This window comes from Carcharhinus amblyrhynchos, chromosome 27 (assembly GCF_965287045.1).
Source record: "Carcharhinus amblyrhynchos chromosome 27, sCarAmb.v2.hapA, whole genome shotgun sequence".
Classification (NCBI taxonomy): domain Eukaryota; kingdom Metazoa; phylum Chordata; class Chondrichthyes; order Carcharhiniformes; family Carcharhinidae; genus Carcharhinus; species Carcharhinus amblyrhynchos.
Window position 1 is genome coordinate 37,916,532 of NC_137350.1, and position 24,426 is coordinate 37,940,957.

Consider the following 24,426-nt stretch of genomic DNA (forward strand, 5'->3'; position numbering starts at 1 on the left):
AAAGAGTGAGGGAGGGGAGAACATGTCCCACTAGATGATTATCTGGTCATTTGTCACATTGCTATTTATGGGAACTTGCTGTCTTGAAATTTCTTACTTGATTTGATTTATTATTGCCACATGCATTAACATACAGTAAAAAGTGTTGTTTCTTGCATGCTATCCAAAGCATACCATTCATAGAGAAGGAAACGAGAGAGTGCAGAATGTGGTGTTACAGTCTGAGCTAGCGTATAGAGAATGATCAACTTAATGCAAGGTAAGTACATTCAAAAGTCTGACAGCAGCAGGGAAGAAGCTGTTCTTGAGTCAGTTGGTACGTGACCTCAGACTGTTGCATCTTTTTCACAAAGAAGGTGGAAGAGAGAATGTCCGGGGTGTGTGGGATCCTTAATTATGATGGCTGCTTTGCCGAGGCAGCAGGAAATGTGGACAGAGTCAACGGATTGGAGGCTGTTTTGCGTGATGGATTGGGCTACATTCACGACCTTTTGTAGTTCCTTGCAGTCTTGGGCAGAGCAGGAGCCATACCAAGCTGTGATACAACCAGAAAATGCTTTCCATCGTGCGTCTGTAAAAGTTGGTGAGAGCTGTAGTTGACATGCCAAATTTCCTAAGCCTTCTGAGAAAGTAGAGGTATTGGTGGGCTTTCTTAACTATAGTGTTGGCATGGGGGGACAAGGACAGATTGTTGGTGATCTGGACACCTAAAAACGTGAAGCTCTCGACCCTTTCTACTTCGTCCCTGTTGATGTAGCAAGGGGCATGTTCTCCTTTACGCTTCCTGAAATCGATAACAATCTCCTTCATTTTCTTGACATTGAGATAGAGTCTATTGTTGCTGCACCAGTTCACCAGACTCTCTATCTCATTCCTCTACTCTGTCTCATCATTGTTTGTGATCTGACCCACTATGGTGGTATCGTCAGCCAACTTGAAATTCGAATTAGAGGGGAATTTGGACACAGTCATATGTGTATAAGGAGTATAGTAGAGGGCTGAGAACACAGCCTTGTGGGGCACCGGTCTTGCGGGGCAATCTTTACAGGTGCACCATAGAAACCATTCTTTCTGGTTATATCACAGTTTGGTGTTGGCTCCGGCTTGATCCAAGACTGCAAAAGACTACAAAGAGTTGTGAATGAAGCCCAGTCATTCATGCAAACCAGCCTCCCATCTATTGACTTTATCTATACTTCCTGTTGCCTCAGAAAAGTAGCCACGCTCCCCGGACATACTGTCTTCTACCTCTGTCTGTAAAAAGACACAAAAGTCATAGAACACCTACCAACTGACTCAAGAACAGCTTCTTCCCTGCTGCCATCAGAATTTTGAATGGACCTACCTTGTATGAAATTGATCTTCATCTACACCTAGCTATGTTGCTATTCCTTCATTGTTTGGTCAAAAACTGGAACTCCTTATTTTTCACCGCACAAATTGCAACAATTGGAGATGGTGGCTCACTATCACCGGCTCAAAGACATTGTGGAATGATATCAAATCCTGGCTTTGCTAATGATGTGCGGACAGTGAAGTAAACCTTGCTTACTTGAGCTTTTCACAAGCAGTCATCAATTTGACCCTTCTCTGCCATCCCACCAGATCATGGCTATCTTCTACCTCAACTCTACTTTCCCACAATAGCATTATATCCCTTAGTATCTAAAAATGTAATCAATCTCTGCCTCAGTGACTGAGTCTCTGCAGCTTTCTGTTGTAAGAAACATCTAAATGGATTTTTGAAAAGTGTAAATTTATTAGTAATACACAAATTAAGAGAATAAATTTCAGATAAAAAGGTAAAATTTCAGATTGGATAAGACTCTTGAGAAATTCAAAGGTAGAGGGAAAGAGCTTAAGTAGGGCAAAAAGGGGCCAAGACATGTCCTTGTGCGGCAGGATGAAGGAGAATCCCAAAGGTTTTTACCGTATATGAGGATATGAAGTGATTCAGTAAAATGCTTAGTTTCTAAATCATTCACAGTATCCTACAAGGTAGAGCTTGCTGCACTCCCCAGTGTAAGGGATAAATTAGTATCCATATTTGGTTCAAATCGCTCTCTGTCTCCACAATTCTCTGTCCTCTCCGTTAACTATATGTAACAATCACTGAAACAACTACATGACGACATCAACAATTTCCATCCCACCATCAGACTCACCATGGACTACTCTCCAGAATCGGTTGCTTGGACACACACATCTCCATCAAGGACGGCCACCTTAGCACTTCACTGTACTGCAAGCCCATGGATAATCTCATGATGCTCCACTTCTCCAGCTTCCATCCTAAACAAGCCTTCCCCTATGGACAAGTTCTCCGTATACAGAGGATCTGCTCAGATGAGGAGGATCACAACAGACACCTACAGATGCTGAAGTATGCCCTCCTAAGAACAGGATATGGCGCTCAATTCATTGATCAACAGTTCCGATGCGCCACAGTGAAAAATTCCAGAGCTCCTCAGAAGACAAACACAGGACATGGCGGAAAAAGTACCCGTCGTCATCCAGTACTTCCCTGGAGTGGAGAAGCTATGACATCTTCTCCGGTGCCTTCAACATGTCATCATTGAAAACGAACTTCTTGCCAAGACCATCCCCACACCCCACTACTTGCCTTCAAACAACCACACAACCTCAAACAGACCACTGTCCGCAGCAAACTACCCAGCCTTCAGGAGAAAACACGACACCACACAAACCTGCCACTGCAACCTCTGCAAGACATGCCAGATCATCAATGCAGATGCCATCATCTCATGCAAAAACAGCATCCACCAGGTACAAAGTACATACTCTTGCAACTCAGCCAACGTTGACTACCTGATATGCTGCAGGAAAGGAAGTCCCGAGGCATGGTACATTGGCTATGACAATGGATGAATGGACACCGCTTGACAATCACTAGGCAGGAGTGTTCCCTTCCTGTTGGGCCTCTAATCTTCGGGTAGGCATTCTCCAAAGTGACCTTCACGACACACGACAGCACAGAATCGCTGAGCAGAAACTGATAGCCAAGTTCTGCACACATGAAGACAGCCATGATCTTGGGTTCATGACACACTATCTATAACCCCCATAACTTGCCTGGGCTTGCAAAATCTCACTAACTGTCCTGGCTTGAGACAATTCACACTTGTTTAACCTCTGCTTAACCCTCTCTCCACTCTCATTGACGATACCTGTAAAGACTTGATTACCTGTTAAGACTCACGTTCCAACTATTATTCTGTAATTGAGTTTGTGTCTATATATGCCCTGTTTGTGAAACAAATCCTGCACTCACCTGATGAAGGAGCAGCGCTCCAAAAGTTTGTGCTACCAAATGTAAACCGATTGGACTTTAACCTGGTGTGGTGAAACTACTTACTGTTAACTATAAGACTGGCACCTTGATTCCACATCATCGCCAAATTCCTCTTCAGCTTGTTTGGTTTCCTGCACAAGTTACTGGGTATGAGAGAACACAGACATGGTTGATATCTCACTCCCAGGAGATATCTGGGACTTCCATGGACTAAACTCAACAGTGAGATGGGCAACAGATCTATCTGAGTGAAATAGGACCTGTTTGGGTTTGTATTTGGCCACACATACAGTATTTTTAAAAATGTGTTCATGGGATGACTGCCATTGGCCAAGCTGGCATTTATTGCCCCATCTCCAATAAGATGGTGAGGGACTACCTTCTGGAATTGCTGCACATGGTGCACCAAGGAACACCCAGTGTTGTTAGGAAGTTCCAGGATTTTGACTTAGCAAAAGTTCCAAGTCAGGGTGTTGTGTGCAAGGTGGACTTGCAGCTGGAGACAATCCCATACGTGTGCTGTCCGTGTCCTTAAAGATAGTGGTAGATTTAGGTGAAAAACCTTGAGTTGCTGCAGTGCATTTTGTAGATGGTGCACACTGATGCCACTGTGTTTCAGTGGTGGACATGATGTGGAGATGCCAACATTGGACTGGGGTGGGCACAGTAAGACTCACTCAACACCAGGTCAAAGTACAACAGGTTTATTTGGATTCACAAGCTTTCAGAACGCTGCTCCTTCAGCAGGTGAATCACTCTCCTGATGAAGGAGCAGCACTCCAAAAGTACAACAGGTTTATTTGGAATCTCAAGCTTTTGGAGCGCTGCTCCTTCATCAGAAGAGTGATTCACCTGCTGAAGGAGCAGCGTTCTGAAAGCTCGTGAATCCAAATAAACCTGTTGTACTTTGACCTGGTGTTACGAGACTTCTTACTACTTCAGTGGTTGTGGCGCGGGGAGGGGGGGAAGGTGTCTTTCAGGTCAAACCAAGTAAACAAACTCAAATTACATTAAGACAAAGGGGGCAGTTCCCCAAAAGGAGGGGGACGGCCCGAACAGAAACAAAAAGAATGAAGGTGATAGATGGGGTTAAGCAGCCTGCTCTGTACTGAATGTTGTCGTTATTTGAGTCTTATTGAAGCTGCATTCATCCAGGCAAGTGGAGCATATTCCATCACACTCCTGACTTCTACTTTGTAGATGGACAAGCTTTGGGGAGTCAGGTGAGCTATCTTCTGTAGAATTCCCAGTCTCCAACCCGCTCTTGAAGCCACAATACTTACATGGATGGAACAGTTCAATTTCTGATCAACAATAACTCCAGGATGTTATAGTGAGGAATATAGCAACAATAATACTAATGAACATCAAAGAGTGACAATTAAATTCTTTCATGCAAACATTACTTGCCACATGTCAACCCAAGCCTGAATTTTGTCCAGGTCTTTTTGCATATTAACATGGACACCTTCATTAGAAGGGGTTCTGAAAGATACTGAACATTAACTGTGAACAGACCCACTTCTGACCCTTGATGGAAGGTTAATTAAGCTGAAGATGGTTGGACCCAGGACACTATCCAGGCAAACTCCTGCAGCACTACTCCAGGGCTGATAACTGACCTCCAAAAATCAACTGGGAAGAGTTAACCCACATTGAGGATTTGCATTCTGCACCATCAGTAAAAGATAACTGGATATTTAAATAAAGAAAATATTTGCAGTGCTATGATGAAAGTGCAGGCTCAGTGGGACTAATTGGATAGTTTTTCCAAAGGTCCGATACAGGCACAATAATCCCCTTCTGATTCTATGGGGTGTTACACAGATAATTGAGAATTAAATCAATGTTGATCCGGTGCTGGGGAAATTTAATTTTATTACATGTCAAAACATTAGTTATATAGTGGTTAGGATTGCTGCCTCAGTGCCAGGGACTCATACAATTCCCAACTTGGATCACTGTCTATGGAGTCTGCACGTTCTCCTGTCTGCGTGGGCCCTCTCTGGGTGCTCTGGTTTCCTCCTGGTTATGTGCATTGGCCTTACTAAATTCTCCCTCAGCATACCCAACAAGACACCTGAGTGTGGTGACTAGGGGATTTTCACAGTAACTTCACTGCAGTGTTAAAGTAAGCCTACTTGTGACAAAGTTTAATTTAACTCTTGTCCTTGATGGGAAGAAAATAGGGGGCTAAAAACTAGAACAGTGTGTAGCTAGGGATAATGGACAAGAACCAACCCCAATTGATTAATCCTCCCCCACTGATCCCATCTCTAAATACAACACCCACCTCTACACAACACACTCGTGACTGGAAGCAACAGTTTATAATGAAATACACAAACATACTTGTTTAACCATTTTATTCAGTGACCCCTGCAGGACGAAATCAGAGTTCTTACACAATTGGATTGAAAAAAATAATCCCATTTGAATACTTAGTGGTGACAGAGGCCAAAGCCACGCACTGCAATAATTTACTCTTCACCAGCCATCTTCTGGATTTTCCCACAGGAATTTACATGGCAAACAGGATCAGGAAGGCAACCATCAGACAGAAGAGACCCATAGCTTCAGAAAGGGCAAATCCCAAGATTGCGTATGAGAAAAGCTGCTGTTTCAGAGAAGGGTTCCTGTAGAAGATAAAAAATTGAAAACCAATTTCAGTTTCTCTAGCTACATTATTAACTGTTCACAGACTGAGTACGTGGGGCTGGGGGATGCCAGCTCTGTTGGTTTCATACCGCCAGAGACAGAACTCAGTTACAGTGTGGCTACTCTTCAAATTACAAGCACTCACTAAACAGCATGGATAACCTCAACACACCACAATATACTCTGTCGATGCTGAGAAATTCAGTGTTTGCTTATGGGTGGCATGTTCTCCCTGTGTCATTGTGGGTTTCCTCCCAGTCTGAAAGACATGCCATCAGATGTATTGGCTATGCTAAAATCTCCCTCAGTGTACTGAATAATGTGGCACTTTTCACCGTAACTTCTTTGTAGTGTTAATATAAGCCTACTTGCGACACAAACCATTTCAAGTACCCAGGCAACAAGCAAGTCCAGGTATGATACAATTAGCTGCTCCAACTCTGTCCTAAACTTGGCAGAAGCAGGTAGCTAACTTACTATGAGAGCAGTGTGACCCTTTGCAAGGTGCCCTCAAAGCAAAGGAAGGTTAATCCCTTTGACTTGGGCCAGAGAAGAGCTAAGATGCAAATGGTCAGTGTGCAATCCAGGGGCCAGTGAAACAGGCAACCTCAGACCCCTCCGACACAGTCGGTGAAGGACAAGATCAAATTTAGAACACAGACAGCCATCTGGCCCCTTGTACCCATGCTATCTCTTTGAAAGAACATTTGAGCTTACTGACTTAAGTTTTTCATTCTCAAGTACCTTTTAGAGTGATGGAATCAGCTTCCTTCTTGTTGCTACATTTTAGATACTGAAACCACATGTGGAACACACATTCTCAATCTTTTTATTCTAAACAACTTTGTGATTAACCCACTCACCAGGGGGAATAGCCTATGTTTCTACTAAAACCCTCTGACTCTGAAAATCTGAGCACCCCCAGTGGGTGGAACATAAACTTCAGCACAGAACAATCCAAGATTTGATGTATCTGGGTTGTGTTCCAGGTTTGAGGTAAAACCTCGCCAGGTTCACAAGGATCCTTACCTGGCATAGCCAATAATCAAGCTGCCGAATACCGTTCCAATTCCAGCACCGGAGCCAGCCACTCCAACAGTAGCAGCACCAGCACCAATGAACTTAGCAGCAGTGTCGATGTCCCTGGAGGCGACGCTGGTTTGGAGGTCCCGCCGTATGGTCTGCACCAGTGCATTCCCAGGTGCAGGGAGAAGCTGTGCCTAAAGAAACACAAGGGAGATGGTGTTTAAACAACCTCCAAAATGTAAAGCCATTCCTTTCAGATGGTCTACCATGTCAAGGGCAAACCTCTACTTGATGTAGGCTGCAATTCAGAAATGCATCATTTGCATTCCTAGCTGAACTCAAAAGGGACTTTGCAGCAAGGTAAAACTCAGCTAGGTAGAAAGAACGGGGGGGGGGGGGGGGGGGGGGGGGCACAGAATCAAGGTTCCTGATCTTGAGCCAGTGACCCCCACTTCTGCAAAGTGTACATTGAGCAAAGGCTGGAATTAAGAGACAAAGTTAAATGATGAGTGTTTTGGCAGGGGGCAGGAGGGATTTCAATTCTGGCAAGCGTGCAGTTGTCTATTTTGAACATGAGGATCACAGTAGTTTTATTTTGAAGATAGTGAAGCCAAAAACAGGGATTTGGTCAAAAAGGCAAATGGAATGCTTCCTTTAGAACCAGAAAGTCAAGGGGAAGGAAGCTTTGAATCATTTCTGGAGTATGAGGCACCATGGTTTAGAGATAATTTACTGACCTTGGCAGATATACAGTGCAGATTCAGAATGTTACTCTGGTTCCAATATTTTAAGTAGGAATAGAAATTTCATAAACTGGCTCATACTACCTTATGGAGTGATTTAAATGAGGATTTGGGGCAGGGCTGAAGTGAATTGATTGGACACAGAAATCTTTGTCTGTTGGGAGAGTTTAGGGCAAGGGGATAAATCTTTGTCAGATCCTGGCCATTAAGGAGCAGTTAAGCAGCATTTATTTACACAAAAAAGGTGGCAGGAGTGCACAACCCTTCTCCCACAAAAAGCTGTTAGCTGAATTAGAGCAAGATCACCCAAGAATTTTAATGGATGTGGAGCACACACAGATCAGGTATGATCTCTGAATGACAGAACAGGCTTAGGACCTAAATTGCTTCTTGTACCTACAGAGGCACCCCATGTCAGAGCTCACCTACAAGTACAGAGGGCTTTGGCACTGATGGAAAGTAGAAAGGCCATACACCCCTTGAGCTTACTCCACCATTCATATTATGCTCACCTATACTTTAACTCCATACCTCCAATGCACAAAAATCAACCAAAACCCACCAGTCTCAGTTTTAAATTCATAACAATTCAGAGCTAATAAATGGCAGGAGGGAAGGTGGCAGTTAAAAGACATTCTCAGGAGTAACATTACTATCATCTAGACCAAATAGTCCACTTCTTTCCCAATTATCAACAGTTTGACACATTGTGGCTTCGCTCAACAATGGCTTTACCCCACCAATGACTGCAGACTTAAAAGTTCATTGAATAGCTAGGAGCCATGCAGCACCTTGGATGCCACCATTCAACAGTCAGAGTATTTCAAACAAGCTCTTACTTGTTCATTTTGGATCTCTGGTCTGAAGACTGAGGCCGACATAGGCCGAAGGAATGTCCTCGAAGTGCTGCGAACCTGGAAGGCAAACGAAATAAGTGTTTCACTGACATTATCTCAAACTTCATGCCATCTCAACCCAACAGCTCATGCATGCCCCATCCAACAGTACTTTCTCCATGTCCAAACATGCACTGTTTCAAAAGTTGCAAAGTCCACAACTGTTACAATCACCCATCCTTTTCAAAATCCTGAAGAATATGTTAAACAGGAAATCTATTCACAATGCAGGAAAAAACTCAATCATAGCCTGTCAAATCTTTAAGTAAAAGAAATATTACAAAACAATAGACAGTCTGAAGGTTACAGATACATATTACTAATATTTGTGATCTCATTACAGTACTTTTCCCTTAAATTACACACAAGACAATCAGAGTAACATAGTCAGAAGAATCACATGATAACAAGCTTAATTCCCTTAAATAACAAATAGCCCTAAATCAGAGTGAATGGCAGAAAGTCAGATAATGCTTCCTTTAAACACTCACCACAGCAGGACAGGAGACAAACTTAGCACAAGCGTACATCATGATTATACCTTATAGAAAGGGGAAAAAATGACAATTACAAACAGGACTACAAGTCTAATCTGCACAATATCCGGTTAGAACTAGTCACTGAACAGCATTAATTACAAAGATTAACCTGACACAGCTACTGGGTACCTGTACTGATCCAGGAACACACAGATTACAAAACATGAATTTTAAACACAGAGTATAAAGGAGATGAATATCTGCAATAATTTGAGCTGATTATTGCAGCCTGGGTGTTTCAGCAACATGTCACTGAACATAATGACCCTTTCTGCAGTCTGGAGGTCAATGCACAACACTGAAGGCAATAAGTGAAAGAGGCAGAAAGTGAAACACTGTAGACTTTAAGAGCAATATTACTGCATTAAAGATACAGAGCAACCAGACAGTAACAGAGTGAGTGCAGAAATCCTTGTAATTTTCTACACTTTCACACAGGCTCCATTGAACGGATTCTATTTGACAAGAGATCAATGTCCAGAGGAAAGGGTGGATTCTAATGGATTTAGGCCCATTGCAATAAGCCAGGAACAATCACTTGTGGAAGCCTCAGCTCCAAATCCGGGCAAAGCATTACAGATCGAGCCAACACCCAAATGGGGTAAAGAAGATATTTAATGCAGAATAAAAATATCAGAGTAATTGTTCCATTAATTCAGGTTAATGGGTATTGGTCAAAGCCATAGGAGTGAGGAAGGTCATGCGGGGCAAGGGCCGCCCTCGGCCTATCCAGGGTTGGGCCGGGCTGATCCCCAACTCGAGCCCCAGGCTTTGCGGCCTAGCAGGCCGAAGGTCGGGTGTAAGCTGCAAAGATGCCACATGGAGGCGGCCCCGGCCGTTACCCGGTCTCAGAGTCCTGCTGCCCTCCTGCCTCTCCTCAGTCGCGCTCTGCAATGGCGGCGGCGCTCACTCACCTTCTCCTTTAAGTCACCTCGAGCTTCCCCGCCGGTGAGTGGACGCCGCCGCCGGAAGCCTCCGCCCACAGCCACCCGCTTCCCCCCTCTCTGATTGGTCAGCCTGTCAGACTGGCAGCTCGGCCATCCAATGAGAGCGATAACAACGAGCACAAGCACGGGGGCCAAGATAGAACCTTGTTGCGCATGCGCCCCTGCCGCCCCCTGGTGGCTAGGAGGATAGACATGGCCGCAGGGAGCTGCAATGTCCCCATCTCCTCCGCACTGTAATTTAGCTGCACTGTCAAGGTCATTGCAAACCGGGAGAAATTGACTGAGGTGAAGGCGGTTGTTGTGATTTATGGACTCTACATTTTACAATCACACACAGAGAAATATGTCAGAGTAATTAGGAAAGATGACAAGGCCTTGGAGAGGGTACAGAGATTTACTAGCATGATACTATATGAGTTTCTTCACACAGAGGTTTGCTTGGATCTGGAATTCACCACAGTGGGTGATGGAATTAGAATCTGTCGGAGGTTTCAAAAGGCATTTGCACCTGCTTGAAGGTAATTAATTATAGGGTTAAAGGGAAAGTGCTGGAGCCCGGGAGCGAGATAGACAACTCTTCCAAAAAAACAATTTACTAAATCTGGAGCTATTACACAGGATTAACTAACAGGATTGTTATTCCTGCAGCTCCTGTGGTGACTTGGTTGGTTAAAGTAATGAATCGCTGCACCTCACAGCAAGAATATACTCAGTCCAAGCCTTGGTCTGGATTGAGTTAGAATCATCGAATCCCTGCTGTGCAAAAATAGGCCATTTGGCCAGTTAAGTCTGCACTGGTTCTCCGAAAGAGCATCTTACCCAGGCCCTATCCCCATAACTCCACAAATCCCCCTAATCTACTCACTGTGGGATACCCAGGGGAAGTTTAGCATAACCAATCCATCTAACCTGCACATCTTTGAACTTTGGAGGAAACTGGGAGCACCCAGAGGAAACCCATGCAGACATGGGGAGAATGTGTAATCTCCACACACAGAGTCCGAGATCACATTCCAACTGACTCGAGAACAGCTTCTTTCCTACTGCCATCAGACATTTGAATGGACATACCATATATTAAGCTGATCTTTCTCTACACCCTAGCTGTGACTGTAACACTACATTCTGCAATCCTTCCTTCTCCCCCATGCACTCTATTGAAAGGTATGTTTTGTTTGCATAGTGTGCAAGAAACAATACTTTTTGCTGTATCCCAATAGATGCGACAATAATAAACCAAAGTTAAAACAAAAACCAATGCTGGAATTGAACCTAGGTCTGTGAGGCAGAATTGACGTCAATGTGAGTTAAAGCTTACATTAACACTACAATGAAGTTACTGTGAAATTCCCCTAGTCGCCACAGTCCAGTGCCTGTTCAGATCAATGCATCTAACCAGCACGTCTTTCAAAATGTGGGAGGAAACCGCAGCACCCTGAGGAAACCCACATAGACATGGGGAAACATCATATCCAGTTACTCATTGATGTCAATGTTGAGTGAGAGTAGAATTAAGCTGAGCTGTGATAGCTCCCACTGTCAAATTAGCTGTCAACACTCACTATCTAGGCTCAGAAGTAATGACTGATTAGTGGGAAGAGCTATTAGTAAACTTCTAACCATCATGGTGATCAAAACAGCTGTAGGATATAAACGTAGGAGAGAAAGAAATGAGTAAAGATGAAAATAAGTGCAACATGAACGTGTTAACGTGCAGGCAGGATCAATCGAGAATGATGCACAAGATCTATCAGCATTTGATGTCTGACCTGATATCCCCATATCCAGAAATAGGGACCACAACAGAATAGAAAACACTCCATAAACACCACAGGGTATAAATAACAGATACATTGAAGGATCTAATCTTCTCTTGGAAGTTAGATGAAAGTTGTAAACCCTGCTGTTATAGTATATGAAATAAATCATCTGATGAGATGACTATCTTGTAATTATTCCTTGGTGATTTCTTCCTTGCTCCTTCCACAACATACAAATTGGCACCGTACGGTGTAAAAGTGCAGGTGCCCAGTAAATGACTGAAATAAGGACAATTCTTAACAATAGCTATCAGTGAACGTCAGCTATCTTATTCTAAATGTTATCCTTTTGAAAATGAATGGGATTGTAACAGGAAGTGATTATTGTCCTAATTATCCGCAACGTGGGTGACTGTCCCCTTCCTGCATCCATCCCATTTTAAATTGGCCTAAATGTGCCAGAGTGGGGAGTTGGTTGGTGTACAATGTGAAATTTCACAATAAGCAATGTGAGCTGTCCCTGGAGGGATAAAATGAAATAACATATACATGTGATGTAGAAGAGCAATTTAAGTGAGCTATATGTGCTACATCATTGTAACGTACCATCATTTCTCGCTTGCAATGTGTTGGATTTGTCCTTTCAGATTTCCTATATTTGTTTGTCTCTCCAACACAATTGAAAGAACATTGAGTGAAAGTTTACTTATTAGTCACAAGCAACACTGCAATGAAGTTACTGTGAAAGTCCCCTAGTTCCCACACTAGTTCCCCTAGTTCCCAAGCGCCTGCTTGGGTCAATGTATCTAACCAGCACATTTTTTCAGACTGTGGGAGGAAACCGGAGCACCCAGAAGAAACCCACGCAGACACAGGGAGAATGTGCAAACTGCACACAGACGGTAACCCAAGCTGGGAATCGAATCCGGGTCCCTGGTGCTGTGAGGCAGCGGTGCTACAGCACTGTGCCATCCAACGTTGAGTTATAGTCTGCATAATGACTTGTTTTCCCAGTCCAAGGACATTCTGTTTTGGAAGTTTTCCATGATGATGTGTGAAGTAATGCCACTTGAGGGAGATACTCTGGACTAGTAATTCTGAGGACTAAATTAATGCTCTGGGGACATGGATTCAATTCCCACCACAGCAGCTAGTGGAATTTAACTTCAATTAATAGATCTGGAATGGAAAGCTGGTTTCAGTAATGGTGACCAAGAAACTATCATTGACTGTGCTAAAAATCCATCCATTTAATAACGTACCTTAGGGAGGGAAATCTGCCATTCTTACCTGGTCTGGCCTACATATGATTCCAAACACACAATAATGTGGTTGACTGTCCTCTGAAATGGTCAGCAAGCCATTCAGTTCAAGAGCAATTGGGGATGGTCAATGAATGCTGGCCTTGCCAATGGAAAAATAAAGAAAAACATTTCCAGAGACTCAAGTGCATAGTTCAGGTAGACACACCTGGTGCAATACCGTGGGAGTGCTACACTGTTGAAGATGCTGTGTGCCCCCTCAGGTGGATTTTAAAGCTTCCATTGTACCACATCATGAACAGCAGGTGAGAACTCATCCTCAACACCGGTGGCCCACAAGGCTGTGTCCCCAGCTTCTCACTATACTCCTTATACACCTATGATCATGTGGCCAAATTCCCCTCCAACTTGATTTTCAAGTTTGCTGATGATACCACCGTCGTGGGTCAGATCTCAAACGATGACAGGACGGAGTATAGGAAAGAGATAGAGAATATGGTGAACTGGTGCAACGACAATAATCTCTCCCTCAATGGCAACAAAACAAAGAAGATAGTCGTCGACTTCAGGAAGCCTAGTGAAGGACAAGTCCCTTCTACATTAATGGGGATGAAGTGGAAATGGTCTGGAGCTTCAAGTTTCTAGGTGTCCAGATTACCAACAACCTGTTCTGGCCTCACCATGCCGTGCTGTAGTTAACAAAGCCCACCAATTCCTTTACTTTCTCAGGAGGCTAAGGAAATTTGGCATGTCTGCTACGACTCTCACCAACATTTTCAGATGCTCTGTAGAAAACATTCATAGAATAGAATTCTACAGTGCAGAAGGAGCCATTCAGCCACTCGGGTCTGCACCAATCACAATCCCACTCAGCCCTTATCCTCATTACCTCGTGCATTTACCCCAGCTAGTCCCCCTGACACTAAGTGGCAATTCAGCAGTAGCCAATCCACTTAACCCGCACATCTTTGAACTGTGGGAGGAAACCAGAGCACCCGGAGGAAACCCACACAGACGCAGGGAGAATATACAAACTCCACACAAACAGTGACCCAAGCCAGGAATCGAACCTGGGTCCATGGTGCTGTGAGGCCTTTCTGGTTGTATCACAGCTTGGTCTGGCTCCTGCTCTGTCGAAGACTGCAAAAATTGATAAAGGGCCGCGAATGAAGCCCAGTCCATCACTCAAACCAGCCTCCCATCTACACTGTCTACACTTCCTGCTGCCTTGGAAAAGCAGCCAGCATAATCAAGGACCCCAGACATACTCTCTTCCACCTTCTTCCAATGGGAAAAAGATACGAAACTCTGGGGTTACTTACCAACCGACTCAAGAGCAGCTTCTTCCCTGCTGTCATCAGACTTTTGAATGGACTTACCTCATATTAAGTTGGTCTTTCTCTACATCCTAACTATGACTATAATACTACATTCTCCATGCTCTCCTTTCCTTCTCCATGAATGATATGCTTTGATCTGTGTAGCGCGCAAGAAACAATACTTTTCACTGTATACTAATACACGTGACAATAATAAATCAAATCAAATAAAATCTCTGTGTTCTGGGCAAATACTTATTCCTCAGTCCACAGATTATCCAGCTATGATCACAGTGCTGCGTGTGGAAGCTTAATTATGTAGACTAGCTGCTGCCTTTCTTACATTACGACAGTTTACTTACGGGCAGCACAGTGGTTAGCAGTGCTGCCTCACAGCACCAGGGACCCGGGTTCAACTCCCACCTTGGGTCAGTGTCTATGTGGAGTCTGTATGTTCTCCCAGTGTTTGTGTGGGTTTCCTCTGGGTGTTCTGGTTTCCTCCCACAATCCAAAGATGTGCGGGTTAGGTGGATTGGCCATGCTAAATTGTCCTTTAGTGTCAGGGGCACTAGCTAGGGTAAATGCACGGGGTTGTGGGGTCTGGATGGGATCGTGGTTGGTGCAGATTTGATGGGCTGAGTGGCCTCCTTTTGCACTGTAAGGATTCTAATGATTACAATTCAAAAGTATCACCTTGGCTGTAAAGTGCTCTGGGCATCCTGAGGTCATTTAAAGGGGTCACATCAATACACTTCTCTTTTGTTTTCAAGATTGAATTAATTGACACCAACCTTGTTGTTTGTAAGGAAATGTAAATTGCAAGAGGTAAAGGGAGCAGCATTTCCAGGTCATGGGAAATGAATGGTTAAAACAGTCAATTTTTAATGAACTCTGAACAATAAACAATGAATCAAGTCAATGGAAAATATGAGAAAAAAAAGCTTACACTTGTTTGTCTGCAGAGGCCCCAATTATCCTCACAGCAGCTACTGTGGCACTCAGCGGGGAAATTCCCAAAATTGCAGCTAACATACAAACTGCCCTGAATTCCCACAATGCAGGAGCCTGAACTCTGTCCTGCCTCAGAATCACTTCCTGCGTAGTTCCTTCACTAACCAGAAGATGCCATATGTGTTCTGTTAATATAAGCAGCTCAGGCAAGCTCATAAAGAACAATACAGTTCAGGCAAGCTCATAAAGAAGGGTCATACCTGGAAGCAAAGCTTACTAAAAATAAATTGCACAATTATAGAGATGATCTGGCAAGCAAGATCCCAGGTTTTACAGCTGTATCCAAACTATTCTCCTCTCACCTTTACATTTCACCTGCTTCTCAGCCTTTTGGCTAAGATCAAACAATAGGATCAAGTTTGAGATCAGGTGTAATGCCTGCTGTTGTCAGTTTGGATTTAGTATGTCTCTTGTAGGGGTCATGAATTGGATTAAATTTGAATTTGAATTTTTTTTTTGGAGCAGGCAAGGAGATGGATTAAGAGTTTGCCCTGTCCACTCTTCTCACCAGCTCTGGAACTCTTGAGAAAGGAATTAAAAAAAATATTTTACCTGCTCCCTCCTGTCTTGTGCATGCCCTGGGTAGGTGGATGTTGGGGCTGAGGTATCTCTGCAGGGGAGAAGACGGGAGTTCCCCATTTTTCCCAAATCATAGAATCCCTACAACGCAGAAAAAGACCATTCAGCCCATTGAGCCTACACTGACAACAATCCCACCCAGGCCCCATCCCCATAACTCCATGTATTTACCCTGTTAATCTCCCTGACACTAAGGGGCAATTTAGCACGACCAATTCATCTAACCTACACACTTTGGAGTGTGGGAGGAAACACACGCAGACATGGGGAGAACATGCAAACCCCACACAGACAGTGACCTGAGCCCAGAATTGAACCTGGGCCCCTGGCGCTGTAAGGCAGCAGTGCTAACCACTGTGCCAATTGCTATGTATCCATACCTTTTGTACTTCTCTCACATTGTTATTTATTTATTTTATTTATTTATCAGTGTCACAAGTAGGCTTACATTTACACTGCAATTAAGTTACTGTGAAAATCCCCTAGTTGCCACAATCTGGTGCCTGTTCGGGTACACGGAGGGAGAATTTAGCACGGACAATGCACCTAACCAGCACCTGTTTTGAACTGTGGGTCATCATGGCGTATCTTGCATACAATACTGCCAAAAAAAAGTAAATGTTTTTGATGAATTGTGATGACTTCCATGAATAGTAAAAGTGTGTTTATATGTCCCGTTAACTAACACAAATTCTTCACACACATGTCTGTCATCTTGATTGAATGAAATCTTTTAGCTCCCTGAGCCAGAAATACAACTCGGTTCCAAATCATTCAGCTGAACTTTATCTTAACATTAACGCTGTGGTAATTTTAACTTTACAACACTCCACAATTGATTGAATAATCTGTGGCCAATCAATGCCCAAGAACTCTGCGATGAGGGTTATACCTTGTTGGCTTGCTGTATAGCTGTGGATAGACAAGAAGCACCATGATATTAGCATGATCAAGTCCAGTGTAGAACAAAACAACATGACCACCAGCATGAGAAGCTTCCCTAGAACACATTTAGCACCTTGAGTCTGTTTCATCATTCAGTAAGATTGAAACTGAATCTGTATTTTAACTTCAGTTAACTGCCTTGATTCTGCGTCTCTCACTGCCCTGGTAAACAAAAATCCATCAAACTTAACTTTGACACTTCCACCGATTCAACCCCAGCTTTTTGAGGGAGAGAGTTCCAGATTTCCACTCTCTTTCTGTGAGGAAATGCCTCCTGATGTCACCCCTGAATGGCCTGGCTGAAATTTGAAGGTTATACCCTCTAGTTCTGAACTCTGTCCACTGGAGGAAATGTTTTCACTCCAACTGTCCTATCAATTCCTTTAATCATCTTAAATGACCCCTTCATTTTCTATACCCAAGGCAAGCCTGGTGTGTGACACCTGTCCTCATGATTTAATAAATACCTCACAATCAAGAAGCTTCTTGTGCTGACTGCTTACAAAACCTGTGGATGGGGTTTGGAAAACAGGTCACTGAGGCGACGTGAATGAGAAACAGAAGCAGTTGCCCACCGTCTGAAACAAAAAGCAGGTTAAAAGGTTCACCATAACAGGCTGAGTGAGGTAAAATCTTCCTAATTAGAGGATTGTGAGCTTTTGGAATTTTCTGCTCCAGAGGGTTATGGATACTCAGTTGATAAGTTTATTCAAGTCAGATATTAAGAGATTTTTGGATACAAAGTCAACAAAGGAATATGGAATGAGACAGGAAAGTGGAGTTAAACTGACAGATCAGCCATGATCTTATTGAGTAGCAGAGCAGGACTGAGTTGGATTTTAAAATATTGATGTTTAGTTTTAGTTTTATTGTTATTTTATTCATATATTTCTTACATTCTTACAAAGCTTCCCTAAACAAGGCTCTGGTCAATACATTCTCCCTTGATGTAGATTTGACTATAGGCCAGTGATTTTCACCAACCATTCATGGTCCCCTCTTGTAGTTTGGCTATTTTAATTTTGAATTCAGTGTCTCTGTTGTTGACCTGTCTCTGACCTTCATAAAGCAGGTAATACCAGCCCTGCTTAATCCAGACCTTAATCCCATCCTCAAAATGACAAACCTGATTTATTAATCCATTTAAAATTTAAAGGCGATGGCCTGGCCTATAAAGGGAAGCTTGGATTTGTCATCATTTATCAACAGAAGGAGACAGAGCAATCCATTAGCACTGGAGGGTGAAATGCAAAACAGTAGCTCTAGAATCCATGGAATCTCGATGGTGCAGAACGGGGGTCATGCCGCCCATTGAGTCACCAACTGTCTGAAAGTGCATCTTAGCCCCAGGTCCCTGCCATGTGAGGCAGCAATGCTGACCACCGCAACACTGTCATTCACCTTTGCCACTTATTCCTTCTCTTTGTTCATCTACCTTCAACTCCAACCAACCAACCCAAGTTGCAATAAGAGGGAGCCTTAATATTCTAATCCAATGGAAACTCAATGCTCCTAGCATTGGTCTGCCACCTCAAAAGCCTCAGTAAATTCTATCTCAATCAATCACTTTGACCATCTTCCCAGCATGTAAAATATACCAATGGACAAGAAAGGAAGAGCATGACAATGTCAATAAGATTTTGTGTACAGCCTGTTTTGGGAGTTAGTTTCTGATGACAACAGAAACTGAATTCAAAATGTATGACATAGTGCCATGGATGCTCAGGTTAATTTGGAAGATATAATTCCTCCTTCTCGTGCCCCACACATTTACCATTCGGTGTCAAAATGCAAAACAATCACAAGGATTCTGCACTGGAAAGTGTGCAGCCACCTGCACTTTCACCCTTTGTTCCCCTTTTAGAAGCTGCACTGGACAATGTTGAAAACTGCTTCACATTTGCAGGAATTACAATTTTTGGAACTCCACCACTTGCACAGCCTGCGAGTGTGATCAAGGGATTCAGTTGTGAAGCTTTCAAAATTACCTGAAGGGAAAGAATTTCACAGGATTCTTGGTGAAGGGCAGGGGAGTGGGATGAGTGGAGTTGCTCTTGTAGAAAATCAGCATGAATGTAACAGGTGAATGGCCTCAATTTGTACCATAATCATTCTATATGTAGGCCAGACTAGGTAAAGATCACAGGTTTCTGTGATAACCCCCACAAAATCAATGAGGAATCACTGATTGATCTCCCTGTGGCCTCGTTGAGTGTGAGTTCCCCTGGTAACAGGCAGTGGTCTGACCAGTTGGAATTCATCACCTGAGCCTCTTATACTGCTGGCCTAGGACTGGGCCTGTTGAACTGTAATCCCAGGCAGGGACTAGTCTGTGTACACTAGGGTAGTGGTTTTACTTTGCATTCTGTAATAAACAAAGAACAACACAGCACGGGAAACTGGCCCTTTGACCCAACGAGTCCGCGCCGCCATTTCAACATTGTGAGTCCCCTCTTTCACCCGTGACCCTTGCCTACGCTTATGACACTCTACATTGGAAACCAGATTGAGGGGAAACTAATTTAGGGACAATTTATTACACCAATCAGCCTAAGAGTACATCTTTGGGGTGTGGGAGGAAACTGGAGCACCCGGAGAAAACCCACGCAAGCACGGGGAGAATGCGCAAACTCCCACAGACACCGGCCCAAATCCATGTATCTGCACAGCAAACAGTGATAGTGACTGAGCTGTCATGTTGCCCATCAGCTGGTCCAGTTTAAGGGCACACTAATGACGTGAAGCACTAGGCTACTCTCGAAACATCCAAGAGCAGCCCATGCATGATCCACCGTGTGTGTGTATGCCCCTTTTTGGACAGGTTCATTTCCAGTCGGGTCATTACAGTGGCGATGACGAGCAAGAAAAGTTTTGGATAGTCCTGCCTTTGAACAAACCCGGTCAGACAGTGACAGAGATATTGAAAATGCTGCTGTTTGGGAAGCTGGAACTTTATGGGGGAAAGGCCCCAGTTCACCGAAAGAATAAAATATTTCTACTGGGCAAGCGGGATAGAAAGGAGCAACCAACAAATAGTCATCTTCCTGACTGCTTTCGGGGGCCACAACTTCGAGCATCTTAAAGAGTTTAACCTACCCAGCAGCCCTGGATTCGAAATTGCTAGATATACTATGACCCTGAACCGTCTGTTATACTGCAATGCTACAGGTTTAATACAGCAGCAACTCTCCCGGGGAACCAGTCACTGAATTCTTGATGAATCTTTGATCTCTTGATGAGATTGTGGAAGTTGGTGGAAGATTGTGAGTCCGGGTCAGCACTGCCAGAAAAGTTAAGGGAATGAATAATCCTGCAACCCCAAAAGAGCCAACTCTGGACCTCAAGAAAATCATCAAACTGACCCTTTCTTGTGGAAAAAGGGGCCAGGGAGCTTCAGGGATCCATAGACAGCATGTCCTCAGCCTTGCGTAACCTCCATACCAGAAAACACTCATGTAGCTAACACTCATGTCTCCCATTTGCTGCCAAGAAAGGACACTTGGAAACAGAGGCCACAGGATTCCAGAATTAGATGGGAACTCTCTCCACAATATAGTGAGGAGGGAGCATAATCATACTGTACTTAGAGTGATGGAGTCTGCCCCAGGCAATGCTACCAAAACTGGCAAAATGCCTATCGCCCTGACTGAAGGGCGAAGCCACCTTAGGACAGGGCATTACAAATAAACCAGCCCGAGAACGAGGAATTGATGCAACTAAATTGCTTCACCGCGCCCAAGGTGGCTTCAATCCAGAATAAGCTCCAGGTAAATGGCCACCCCCTAGACATGGAGGTAGACACAGGAGCCGCTGTATTTATTATTGCAGAGCAAACCTTTAGGTGACTTTGGGCATCTTGCCTTTAAACGTCTGGGACACCAAGGCTAGATTAGCCACATACGCTGGGAGCGCCTGTGTATTATTGGGACCACTGGAACCCCAGTTACACACAGGCAACAGACACTCCCACTGCCCCTAATAGTGGTTCATGGATCAGGGCCCAGCCTTTTGGGAAGGGACTGGCTACAGAATATCCAGCTGGATTGGCAACAGATCAGGCAGTCTGTACAAAGTCATTGGGAATGATCCCGAAGTGTTCCAAGAAGGCCTTGGGAAGGTTAGAGGCAGTAGGGCTAAGAACTATGTGGACGCAGAGGCCCGACCTAAATACTTCAAGGCACTATCAGCGCCCTAAGCTTCATGTGTCAAACTAGAGCCAAATTGGCATGTATAGAGGAACTTGGCATCATATGCCCAATACAATTTGCTGAATGGGCAGTGCCAGTAATCCCAGCTTTACAACCTGACAATTCGGTCCATCTCTGCGGGTGTTATAATTTGATGGTCACCAGAGCCTCCCGCTTAGACAGAAAAAACTTGGATGCAAAGCTGGCTGGCGGAGCTATCAGGTGCTTATGAATATACCTTAAAAGATTGTCCAATGAGATGTAGAGCCATCATGAACGCCTTGAGCCTCCTGCTGCTATCCACCACGCTACCCTCTCCCCCGAGGATGGAGGAAGTCATCATGACTCAGAGTTTCATGGGCACTCTGCCCGTATTCACCAAACAAATTCAGACATTGATCTAAAAAGATCCTACATTGGCAAAACTATGTCACATTGTCCTAAGTGGTGGACTACAATGGCACCCTACAGACAACTTGAAACCTTATTTCTCTAAATATCAGGAGTTGAACGTAGAAGATGACATCATTTTGTAGAAAGCCTGGGTTGTTGTCCCACATCCAGGCCAAGAGACCAACACTTCAAGAATTGCACAATGGCCACCCAGGAATTTCTAAGTGGAAAATGCTCATAAGGAGCTATGTCTGATAGCCTGGCATTGACAGTGATATCAAAACCTGGTCAAGTGGCACAAAACCTGCCAGGAAAACCAGAAGGCTCCACCAAGCAGCCTTGTTGCACCCTTGAGAATGACCGGGGAGAGCCTGGGTGTGAGTACATGCAAACCTCGTTTATGGGCTCCATGTTTTCAGTTCTCATCCTCACCCATTCAAAATGGATCGAATGGCCTCTACTTCCTCTTACAACCCTGTAGAGAAACTCTGTCAATCTTTTAGTATGCATGGCATACCTGAGATTCTTGTGACAGCCAACAGGACCCCATTTACCAGTGGAGAGTTTCATGAGTATGAACACAGCCACACGGCGCCCTACCACAAACCTACAAATGGCCTGACTGAGCGGGGAGGTCCAGACATTTAAAAGTAGCATGAAGAGACAAGGGACAGAGCTTACAGGTTTCCTTTTTAACGATCGGACTATGCCTCATGTAGTGATGGGAACAGTCCCAAAGAACTATTGATGGGCCGACATCTTAGGCCGACATCTTCAGACCAGGCTTAGCGAGACATTCCCAAATTTGGCCAGCGACATAGAGTTAATAAAGAGGCCCAGAAAAAGGGTCATGATGGTCCAGACTGATAGAGACTTCAAACCTGGGAGATACGGTCCACATGAAGAACATGACAGCTGTCCATGGATTCCGGGAGTTATTGTCAAGAAAACAGAACCAGTATCTTACAAGGTAAAGATCAATGGACCTTAAAGAAGCATTTAACTCACCTCCGTCACAGGGAATCCTCTGCAGAGGCAAGTTGTTTCTACAGATGCGCCACCACCAGAGTCCTTCACGCCAGCCTCTGAATGGGAAACCCTGCCCTCCCAATCATCTGGGTGATGAAGATTCTTGCTCGGACATGGAAACACAGGCAGCGGATATCCAGTCAGAGGTCGCCACTGAGCATGAGCTCCCTGCAGTGACTCTTGACCTTCTTCGCGGAAGAGACATTCATAAGAACATAAGAAATAGGAGCAGGAGTAGGCCATCTGGCCCTTCGAGCCTGCCCCGCCAGTTCCACATTCCCGCCCTCTCCCCATAACCCTTAATCCCCTCTCTTATCAAAAACCTATCAACCCGCATCTTAAAAATATTTAGCGAGGTAGCCTCCACCACTTCAACAGGCAGAGAATTCCAGAGATTCACCACCCTTTGAGTGAAGAAGTTCTTCCTCAACTCTGTTCTAAACCGCCCCCCCCTTTATCTTGAGGCTGTGCCCCCTAGTCCTACTGTCCTTTCTGAGCGGGAACATTCACCTAAACATTACACCCCCCCAACCAGACCTGACAAATGATGGAGGTGTGACCACAAGCAAAGAGACAAAGAGGGCCCCATTGTCATGAAAATGGGGGTGGAAAACCTTGGACCCAGGAGGGGTTGGGGGGTGCGGGCAGTGTGATAACCCCCATGAAGTCTGGGCCTGCCGAACTGTAGTCCCAGGCAGAGACCAGTGTGTGAGTGTGTGTAGATTCCTAAGTTCCTCCTGAAGACATGTAGTTGTATCAAACCTCAAAGAACCCCCGACAGACTGTAATGATTCAAGAAGGGCGGCATGGTAGCACAGTGGTTAGCACTGCTGCTTCACAGCTCCAGAGTTCGATTCCCAGCTTGTGTCACTGTCTGTGTGGAGTTTGCACATTCTCCTCGTGTCTGCGTGGGTTTCCTCCGGGTGCTCCGGTTTCCTCCCACTGTCCAAAAATGTGTGGGTTAGGTTGATTGGTCATGCTAAATTGCCCCTTGGTGTCCTGAGAGGTGTAGGTTAGAGGGATTAGTGGGGGGATATGGGGGTAGGGCCTGGGTGGGATTGTGGTCGGTGCAGACTCGATGGGCCAAATGGCCTCCTTCTACACTATCGGGTTTCTGTGATTCTATGAAGCAGACTCGCCGCCAGCTTCTCAAGGGAACCAGGGTGGCCAGTAAATGCCAGTCTTATCAACAATACCAACATTCCAAGAATGAATTAATAAAGACCCAGCTAAGATCAGCCAGCATGAATACGATAATTGCATCTTCCTGGGTGTGTGACTCAGCTCCTGGTTTGTACCATTTCTTGCAGTATGCAGTTACAGAAATGAAAAAAAAAGTTGCTTACGTTTATATAGCACCATTAAAGCAGAGAAATGAGCCAGGGCATTCCACAGAAGTGAAATCAGGGAAACATTTCACACTAAACTAGATAAGAAGATACGAATGAGAGGTGGGGGGGGGTGGTGATGATGTGAATGGAGAGGGTGATATGACAAAAGCTTGGCTGAAGAGCCAGATCTTGAGAAGCAGATAAAAGGTGCCGAAGGATAAAATAATTCAGAAAGGAAATTCCGGAGCTTGTGAGTTAGAGACTGAAAGCATGACCACGAGTGCTGGAGCAAGGGAAATCAAGGATTCACAATATGCTGGAATTGGAGGAGTGCAGAGATGTTGGAAGGTTGTAGGGTTGGAGGAAGTTAGAAGGATAGGAGGCGTGGTGGCACTGTGGTCAGCACTGTTGCCTTACAGCGCCAGGGACCTGGGTTCCATTCCCGATTTGGGTCACTGCCTGTGCGGAATCTGCATGTTCTCCCCGTG

The 24,426-nt window shown here is 44.5% G+C and overlaps 1 protein-coding gene across 3 annotated transcripts; it reads right to left on the minus strand.

Moving 5' to 3' along the window:
• Positions 1 to 5,664: 5,664 nt before the first annotated feature.
• Positions 5,665 to 15,495, minus strand: atp5mc1 (ATP synthase membrane subunit c locus 1). Of its 3 annotated transcripts, none has more exons than XM_080213609.1 (5): positions 15,410 to 15,495; positions 9,128 to 9,177; positions 8,580 to 8,654; positions 7,001 to 7,191; positions 5,665 to 5,949 (listed from the first exon to the last, which is right to left on the minus strand). In XM_080213609.1, the coding sequence occupies exons 2-5, from the start codon at positions 9,167 to 9,169 to the stop codon at positions 5,835 to 5,837; spliced, it is 423 nt and encodes a 140-aa protein (XP_080069735.1). In that variant the 5' UTR covers positions 9,170 to 9,177; positions 15,410 to 15,495; the 3' UTR covers positions 5,665 to 5,834. The 3 variants fall into 3 exon arrangements, with proteins under 3 accessions (XP_080069735.1, XP_080069734.1, XP_080069733.1); XM_080213608.1 differs by lacking the exon at positions 15,410 to 15,495 and adding an exon at positions 10,090 to 10,153; XM_080213607.1 differs by lacking the exon at positions 15,410 to 15,495 and adding an exon at positions 10,018 to 10,102.
• Between the last annotated feature and the right edge of the window lie 8,931 nt (positions 15,496 to 24,426).

Coding starts and splice junctions, on each gene's coding strand:
- atp5mc1 (XM_080213609.1), bottom strand. CDS start 9,169: ATGATGTACGCTTGTGCTAAGTTTGTCTCCTGTCCTGCTGTG. Junction 7,192..8,579: donor CAGAGATCCAAAATGAACAA/GTAAGAGCTTGT, acceptor GTGTTTCTTTAG/GCACAGCTTCTCCCTGCACC. Junction 5,950..7,000: donor TTGATTATTGGCTATGCCAG/GTAAGGATCCTT, acceptor TATCTTCTACAG/GAACCCTTCTCTGAAACAGC.